The 9975-nt window shown below is 39.8% G+C and overlaps 1 protein-coding gene across 3 annotated transcripts in view; it reads right to left on the reverse strand.

The window, feature by feature from the left end:
• Positions 1-9975, reverse strand: part of jmjd1cb (jumonji domain containing 1Cb) — a 180889-nt gene that overhangs the window by 54754 nt on the left and 116160 nt on the right. For all 3 annotated transcript variants that reach the window (XM_050059863.1, XM_050059862.1, XM_050059864.1), the window contains one exon: positions 5482-5595. In XM_050059863.1, coding sequence (XP_049915820.1) covers positions 5482-5595 — 114 coding nt within the window. The remainder of the gene's footprint in view (positions 1-5481; positions 5596-9975) is intronic.

A 9975-nucleotide genomic window follows, 5' to 3' on the forward strand; every position in this document is an offset into this window, starting at 1 on the left:
AGAGAGAGAGAGAGAGAGAGAGAGAGAGAGAGAGAGAGAGAGAGAGAGAGAGAGAGAGTCGCACTGTTTTTACTGCTCAGTGGGGTTCAAAGGTCTCCAGAAGAAAAGGCAGCTCTGTGTTGTGCAGGCATAGTAGTCTAAGAATGAGAGAATCTGTGTGTGTGTGTGTGTGTACAACTCTGAAGTAAGTAGTGCCAGCAGAAAGAGGCTCCCACTCCCACTCCTGATGTGGGGGGCTGGAAAAGTGTAGAAGTGTGTTTGTGTGTGTGTGTGTGTGTGTGTGTGTGTGTGTGTGTGTGTGTGTGTGTGTGTGTGTGTGTAGTTGAAGTAGTGATTGGGTTGTGTGTTTAATATTTAGAAAAGGAGCCATACTTAAAAAAAACAGACAAATACATTTAAATTTATGGGTTCAGCTTAGAGTTTTTAAGTAGGGTAAATGTCTCTTGTCTGTTAAATATCGGCCTTAATCGTGCGTTTCCATATAGCATTTTACTTTGGCAGGAAAGCAGTGGCAGGATGCTGGGGAACACCTCATCACAACACTTTTTTTTTTTTAATGATGTGCTATGTGTAGGTTTTGTTACAGTAACAACAGTACTTTGACATAAACGCTAGGGCCGCATGTGGCTACATTCAATCTCTCTAGGGTGGTCCAGGGATGACGTTTTCTGTAGGCCGACACAGAATCTAGCGTCGCCCAGGTTCCCTTGTCAAAAAGCCTATGGGATTTTTCTATTGGATTTTGAATTATTGCGGAAAATAAGATCAACAAACATTTACGATGCTTACATGTTTTGTTCAGCATGATAACCTTCACAAATTAACAGCAATTTTATGATTTTTGAAGCATAAATGAAATCGCCAGAAGTAAAAAGCTAACGTTAGACTATAAATGAACTACACCATGGTCACATGACTTCAACATCACCAACACAACAAGGCTATAAAGCCATGTTTTAGCGTGAGGACACACGAAACCTTCAGAATTTACAAGTGGGGTATTCATTTACACATTTTATGTTGTAGAACAAAGTCTCTTTAGCTTGTGTTAACCACAGACCTTATTTCAGACATCTAACCAAAAACCCATAGAAAAACCTGCTGACTTTGAGACGAGCGAAGCGGGAATGATAAAATGCTAACTTATTTCTGAGTTTTAGGACTTATTCCTTGGGCACTCTGTTGGAACAATTTAAGAAAGACGCTGGCACTCACAATAAAAACTCTATGTGGACACAGGCCCTAACATTATCACAGCAAATATTCCTGAAAATGTCAGTGCAAAGCAAAGTCAAACATTATAGCATCAGATGCAGCTTTGAAAATCATTCAAATGGGAAATGACCACAGCGTTCAGTTGCTAATGTGTTCTCTTCATCTATCCATAATGTTCTTTGGAGTACAAATACTGACATACATGAACAGAAGGTACATCATGTCACAGACAACAGACCATCAGCCGTGAAGTGATGAGACTCAACACAGTTTTTTTGGGCGCAGCATTTTCGCTTTTACTGGACAGTTGCCATTGAAGAGGCAGACTGGAAATGGGGGCAGGGAGAGGTGTATGACATGCAAGCAGCTGGAATCAAACCAGGGACGTTGACGTTATGTGGTATGTGTTTTAACCATTCAGCTACTAAAGCATGCCAAGCCAGTTGGTGTTTTGAACAGTGAGCACTTGCCATGGTCTAGTGTTGTATGGGACAAGAGGTAACTATGGCACAGGTGGCATGAAGGTGAGCGTAACTGCAAAGTATGCTTAATTGAAAGTCACAGTGTTTACAAAGATCACTTAATTTACAATTCTGCGTTAAGAGGTTATATTCATGACTACACAGTAATAGATATGAGCCTTTCCGAAAAGCCTAAACAAAGTTGAGCTACAATCATAAACTACTACTACTCCATAAACAATGCTAGCAATAGTTAGGCTACATCTGTGATCGCTAGTTTATTTCTAAAATGTTGTGTCAAACACATCATTCTGCAGCAAATCTTTGCACATTTAAAAAGATTTCATTGTAAAGCACCCAGAGAAAAACATTTCAGCAAATTGCTGAATCCCCATCTGGGCTACAAGAATAGAAGAACAGGAAAGGTGAGTACTCCCTCTGAGGAAACCTCAAATGTCAGTGCAAAGAAACAGCTTAATGGTCTCAATATACAGACATCATTTCCAAAATATCATGTATGATATTTAAACTGGTATATACAGGTTGTCTGCAAGTTCTTCAAACTGTAACCTTCCAGATAGAGTGGTTATAGATTTTCCTTTGACATAGCATTTACCTAACAAGGAAAAATGAAAGCAAGCATTGAGTAACTCTACCAGAGTTAGACAGGCTGTCTGCTGTTGTTTTTTCCCTCTCCAACTAAGTGGCCACAGTTTGCAACAGACAATCACACCCAGGTTTTCTGTGACTACTGACAAAGTAAATGATCTCAAATCTCAAACTTGGAAATCACTTTGGTGCTGTGATAGTCATGTAATATGATTAAGCTCCAAGAATCCTATATGTTTTGCTACTGCTAGAATACTATGTTACAGTGTGCATCACATGTGTTGACAGAGTGTGGGTCATTTGTGGTAGCTGACCATGACAGAGTCAGTGCACTGGCCAGAGTGAACAGCCACAGAAACTACTGCAAAGATTCAAAGCACAAGTCACCAGAGGACACAACAACAGTGGATCTGACTTCTGATTGGCTGCAGACAAAAGGAAAAAAAAATAGAAAGAGTCTCTCTCTGGATATTTGGACTTGTCTTAAGACAAACTGATGACTGACGGTGAGAGTGCAGAACACAGTCTTCCCGTCTGCTTGACACCGAGTGGAACACAGTGTTCCAGCCAGCACAATACAGCAAGCTGTGCTCAGCTGCAGAGCACTGACACACACAGACACACACACCACACACTAGCAAATACACAGCCGCATAACAAAAGTATACATCCCTGTGATTTACTGCCAATTGTGAAGCTACAGTATCTATTGTGTGTCTCTGTATCAGTCAGTATTAATGTGTGTGCATGAGTGTTTGTAATTTATGAGTCAGTAGCAAGCAGTCATGTGTAAAATCACTCAGAGGACAGACCGTGGCTGCACATGTTGGCTTTATATTCACATTAAACCCTGGCAGTGTCAGATCCATATGGAACACAGCGCCCAACCCTGGCTGCTCTCTGGGGCCAACAGCACACCATGGCTGCAGTATCCAGCCTAGAACTAATTGTGAATGACTAATTCTTCATTAGCAAATGAGATCTGGTTACAATGTGTACATCTGCCAAAGGAAAACATATTTATAGTTCAAACATATTTTTTTAGCCAACAGAAACCATTTATTCACTTCATGGCAGCAGGTATCTCTGATTAATGTCAGTGTTAACTGCTCTAAAACTGAAATCAGTGACCAGTGATTAGACAACATCTCCAAAAAGCTCACTTCACATTTCTGCTTTAATTAACGGTCTTATTTCTGTCCACTGTAAAAGTGGGACTAGTATTTCTAGAGCTGGAAACAACAACAACAATAAATGCAATGCTTCCACAAGCCCTTACCTATAAAGTGAAGGTATCACCACTAGCACAAAGCGTACTATTTTTATGCACTCAAGTGCTTTCAGTTTAACATAACTGTATAGACAACTGAGATCAACACTAACACTAACTGAACACATGCAAACTGCAGCATGTCCTCATGTGCCATCATTCAAATGTTAAACAGCTACAAACTGGCAGAACAGCTCAGAGTATCTGCAGTAAAGGAAAGAAAAACATCTTGTTACTTGGACAGAGTCAGGCTAACTGGTTTGTCCTTCTTCAAAGCCTCTGTGCTAAGTTTACTGGCTGCTGGTATTAGCTTCATATTTGCCATGCTGACATGAGAGTGGTATCAATCCTTTCATCTACCTCTAAGGAGGAGAGCAAGCAAGTGTGCACTGTAAGTAAGTACACTGTCATCAAGCTATATTTGAAACAAATTAATCTTCGCAGGTGTCAGATGCCTTTACTAATATGTGGCATATTATGAGTAGTTACCAAAGTTACTTAAAGATCCTGTATCCTGCTCATTTTTTAGGTTCATACTTGAACCTAAAAAACCTACTGAAACGCTGTTTTAGCATCTGTCTCATTCAGCATCCTCTTGCTAAGAGCCCAGGAAGCTCAAATTGGTCAGTGTTTCAAGGTCTTCCACATCTGCGATCTCTGACTGTAATGGCACTGTAGCACCAGCTCCTACCTTCATGCAGTATACATGTGACATTACAACTTCACAGAAGTCTTCACGGCTTGTTTAAAGGCACAGTTTCCGAATACAGACTGTGTGCTTTACTTTGTATATGAGTGTTTTGATCCTTTCAAAGTATTTATATACTGTAGCACCTATACCTGCTTTAATATTAAAAAAACATGGAAATCTGACTTTTTACAATATGGATCTTTTACAGGTCCCACAGTATGCTCATTTTCAGGTTTATATTTGTATTATGAGTTTCTATTAAAACATGTTTATATACTCTGATGTCCGAAAAACACATTATTTTTCTCATCTGTGTGAATATACCTGTACTCATCCCCTGTCTGAAACACTCTGTTTTAGTACCTGTCTCTTTAAGCCCCCTCCCTCAAAAAGCCCAGTCTACTCTGATTGCTCAGTGTTTCCGGGTCTTTCAAATCTGCATTCTCTGCATTTCTGCACCATAATTCAATGCGGACTATTAAAATACATGTAAACATGTTGGTCCTACTAAAACTGTACCAAATTATTACTACATGTATACAGTCAACCGGACCCAAACTGGCCTAGGCGCTCTGCACATGCTCTAGTTTCTGCCCCGGGCTTTGACCCGGAAGTCGAATAACATTAAATGCGTAACAGAAGAAGAAGCCAGGAACAACATGGCTAAATCTACATCCAGAGCAATGCATTTTTGGACAGACAAGGAGACACAGTTCATGCTGTGTCCGCTGAGAGAGGTAAATATTTTAAAATACATGGATGGGAGGAAAACACAGAATGGCAACCTGTTAAAAAAAGTAGCAGAGTAACTAGACGACGCTCCATTGTTTGGTCTGCCAAACCGGAAAAAGGTCCAATACTAGCAAGCTGAGAGTGGGCATATCACCACCTGTCATATTGGAGTTGGACATTCTTAGGTCAATAAAGTGATTCCCCTTCTGTGCTTGTAATTAAATGGCCTAGTCGACCTGTAACAGTAGCTCAACTTAACTTTACATGTAAATGTACTGATGACAAACTTTCTTAATACAGACTGTGTGCTTTTCTTTGTGGACTGAGTATTTTGATCCTTTCAAAGTATTAATACAGCACCTATATCAGCTTTATATTTAAAAAGACATGGGAATCTGACTTTTTACAATATGGGATTTCTAAAATTCTGTAGTACTCAGACACAGCAAGCTAATTCCAATGGCTTAAGCATCATTCAGTGTATTAGTGAGTGTGGTTATTACCTGGTATGGTTGGAAGGTTGAATGGTCAGACAGGAAGTCCAGCTGTCGGTCTAACAAAAATTCCACTGCTGTTACTGATGACAACAGGCTCTTTCCCACCACTGGCTTAAATGCCTGCACACACAAAAACACAAAACACTGTCAACAACAGCACAGAAACAACAACACAATAACATTGATATATCAGTAGGACAGCTCATTTCTATGAGGAATTTGATCCAAACATCACATCAGAATCCATTTGGAGCACCAGTTCTGCATGGCAAAACATGATAAACCAAATGTGAGAGAAATGAGGCAGAGGAAGCAGAAAAAGAAAGAAAAAGCACAAGCGGAGACATGATGAAATGAGGGATGGAGGAGAAAGAGACGGAGCAGGGGGAAAGAGGGATGGCTCCAGAGTGATGAATAAATTAATAACTAGAGGAAGTCTGACAGTTCAAAGGCAGTACATCCCACTTTGATATCACCCCTTTTACACATACGCGTGCACACACACTCTGGTGATGTCTGACAGCCTGCAGCCTGAGCTCAGCTGTTACTGCACATACAAGACAGAGACCGAGCTGCACTGACTTCCAGATTTCCTCTTTTTATCCAATGCAATACAAACAGGCTATATTCATTATTGTGGAGAGGATGTCTTACGGTTTTGTTGACTATCACATCATTTTTTTATTTTCTATTTTAGTGCCTAATATCAGTCGGTCAAAAAAAAAAAGGGATTAAATGCAGCAAGAGATGAGAGGCAGCGGTAGACATGTGCCTGTTTGTGTGTATGTATGTGTAGCACTTGGTGCTGCTGTGATTTATGGTTACATAACAAGGTCAGTCTGATAGAGAGATGAGAGATTAGAGGTGAGAAACATGATCATTGTGACCCCCCCTTCCCTTTACACACACACACACACACACACAGATAGAGAGAGAGAGAGAGAGAGAGAGAGAGAGAGAGAGAGAGAGAGAGAGAGAGAGAGAGAGGCAGGAGCACATTTGCAAGCAAAACATGATAGTGTGTGTATCTGTGTGTGTGCAGCTCTATTTCTGTCTGTCTGTACAGTACATATAACATTTCCAGCCTCCACTGGCAGAATGCAGCCAGCAGCCAAAGCAACATCACTGGGCATTATTTTGGAAATTATTCATATTTATTTAAAACTGCAAATGTCATTTTTGTCCCTTTAGCAGCAGACAGAGTCTTGACCTCATTAGAGCACTGAACTGACAGTGAGTATGTGTACATGCACAGAAACATTAGTTTTGGTCAGATGATGTGGACAGTTAAATCATTCCACAACCAGAAACCATTGATTACCAGACCCATCTGGAAACATGGACAATTGTGAAGCAGCAGCCAACAATGTAAGAAGACACAAAAAAGGACTAAATTAAAAAGCATAGTTTAACGAGCTTATGGGATCACATTTCACTGGACTGTACTTTTTTATAAATTCTATGTGGGGAATAAATGAGTGGTTGATTGATTGATTGATTGATTGATTGATTGATTGATTGATTGATTGATTGACTGACTCATAACTAACTTGGGTCTCCATCAGATCTTGAGCAAGAGAACACAAAAGCAATGATCAAATTTATCCATCACATTACCACTCACTTTTATCTTAGCATGTTGACTACCACTGCATTACTATCAACACACTGACTTATTACCACATAACTTTATAACGCAGATAGCAGACATGAATCAGAAACTTGTACAAGGTGCTGACACGCCACAGCATCCCAGTATCTAAATACTTCAACCTTTATATCCAGGACTCTAAAAACCAGGATAAGGCTGCATTCAGACAGATTGTAGCCGTGTAAACAAGCAGCAACCTCGAGGGCTGAAAAATGAAGCCAACACACAAGTGCCAAAAACTGCAGTTCCTCTAATGGCCACTTGAGGCTGGGCAGTCAGTCCCCATAGACCCCCATGTTAAACTGGACAACTTCAGCAGATATAACATGTTTACAGCCTGGGACAAAAAATGATTTTGGACTCTATAACTAATTTCTTCATTCTTGACAACTGTATGGGGGGTGAATTTTTATGTAACTCATCCGTTTACATTTTATTAAGGTTGAAAGTTATGCATAATTAAGGATGGGATGCTTTGAGTGACAGGCTGTCTTTGAGGTGTCACCACAATCTATGAATCTAATTCCCCCTTTACTCCTTCTTGGCACCAGCATTCACCCAAAAATGGTCACCTCTAGCTTAACAAAAAAAACAAACAAAAAAAAACCAGGATTGTGACGGCCAAAATGCTGAACTCAAGACTTCAAAACCACCGGGTGGCGTCATGGTAGCTATGTCCATTATTTTTACAGTCTGTGTGTGTAAATAGACACAGCCACCACATTTACTTAGATAAGGCTCAACGTGCCGATATTATCATGCATTCTTGCATGTGACATAGTGCTTAGCGACCAGTAACCGCCACTGCCTGGTGTAGATGGCCAATCACAGCACATTGGGGAGGGACTTCGCGCAAATTGCCTGAGTGACAGAAAAAAATTTAAACGGACTACACAGTGAAGAGATGAGCTGCTATACTGTGAGTTGGTTTATTAAACTTTTGACAAATCTCGTAAGAAGTACGGCAAACGAATCATTCGTTTCAAGAGAAATTTACATACGCTGATTGTTCTTCTTTTAGAAAAAATATGGCATTCAGCTTATTCAAAAGCGATGCAATAGTGGCTTTAACAGAAAGTTCAACATTAGCTGCAGCCATCTCTGTCGCTCGTCTGTACAGTCATTGTTTGAAATGCCCTATATCAGATAAATTGTTGTGATTGGCCCGAAATGTGTCAGGTATCTGGAAATCTGTCCATAACAGAGGCCGATCAGAGGCTTCTGCAAGAGCAAATAAAACATGAGCTTGCAGATTGGTTTTGGTTTCCAGGCAAGTAAGGCGCTGCTCCTAGTAGATTACTCTGTAACATGAACACTGTGTTTCAAATACTTACCTCCCAGTTAAAAGGTAAAATGAATTGCTGCAATGTTTACTTTTCAGAGTTGTTAAATCCTATGTGATATTAGCATAAACCTCTGTGCAGTGGTTTAGCAATTCATCTTCAGCCCCCTGCTTTTATTTTTGGTCTGATTGTGTTGACATGTGCAAACACATTACAGGCACTGGACTCAAAATATGCAAGATAAAAGTCTAATAGACAATCTAATAGTTTATGGTTTCGATGGAAATTTTACACACCAACTTGTGCATACTTATTAGCCTTGTACACAATAAATTAAATGAATTGAAAGTGACAGTGCACATATTCTGTGTGAGGAGCCATCAGAGAAGGTGAGAGTCTCCATTGTACCTGATATGATAGAGGCAGAGCAAATGCATGATGGGACCTTGGAAAGGTTTCCAGCATGTTATTACAGAGCACATGAAGTAGACTTGTTACCGTGACAACCACTGCAGACATAATAAGCTGGTTAAGCTCTGTAAAGGATGCATAACAGACCTTGGGTAAAAAGAATGACTCAACTCTGTTGAAACACATATTTGTAGATCCAAACATGGTTGTACATGTGTCTATGGAACATCAAACCCGACACCAGATCCAAACTATAGGGCTATCACACTGGACATGCTCTAAGTTGGTCTGAATGAGTCTGAAGCAGTTTTCAGCTGTGTGGCTGTTTTGAGGGCCTCATGTTTTATTTGGCATACACTGAGCAGCTAATGAAATGCTCTGGGTACATGGAGTTTTTACATTACCTGATAAATATCACAGTTCCAGCAGACAATGATATTTGCAGTTTTGTCTCTGCTCACCAATCAGATTATAACTTATGCAGGCCTTAAATGAAATGAGGCCCGCTTATTAGCTTTTAACAAAAGTTTTACTGACCCTTTGAGCTCTCTTGTGCTCTCTTGACCTATCTTCAAATGCTTTATATCACTTAATTCTGTACAACCTAAGCTAAAAGGTTGTAAGTCAATAAACTGAAATAATTGATAAAAGTATTAAAATTGTGTCATTTAAAAAAAAGTTTTTTTCCATCAGATGTTAAAAAATAAAAACAAAAAACATATTGATCTAAAATATATTTTAAAAAAACGATAACTTCTTTAACAAGTTTTATGAACTATATACATTATACATTATTTCGTTTCTAAAATACAGTATATGCTCAAATATATGAGCAGAGTGCAAAGACATTTTGATAGGTCCGTTATTCATTCCTCTGGCACCACCATGATGTTTGCGTGTGTGACAACGCCTGAACGCAATACAGCCAACTGAGTGCGTGTACGGTGCCGTGCTGCGCTGCTGTGCGAGCAACGTGTTTGACTGTGCGTAACAGCAGTCTGTTGATGGTCATTTACACTCTCCATAACAATATGGTTGTTGTAAGCTACTGTCATTACCTGCATCTCTCTCTCTCTCTCTGTCTCATTGTGTCATACGGATTACTGTTAATTTATTATGCTGATCTGTTCTGTACGACATCTATTGCACGTCTGT

Source organism: Epinephelus moara, chromosome 13 (assembly GCF_006386435.1).
Source record: "Epinephelus moara isolate mb chromosome 13, YSFRI_EMoa_1.0, whole genome shotgun sequence".
In the NCBI taxonomy this organism is placed as follows: domain Eukaryota; kingdom Metazoa; phylum Chordata; class Actinopteri; order Perciformes; family Serranidae; genus Epinephelus; species Epinephelus moara.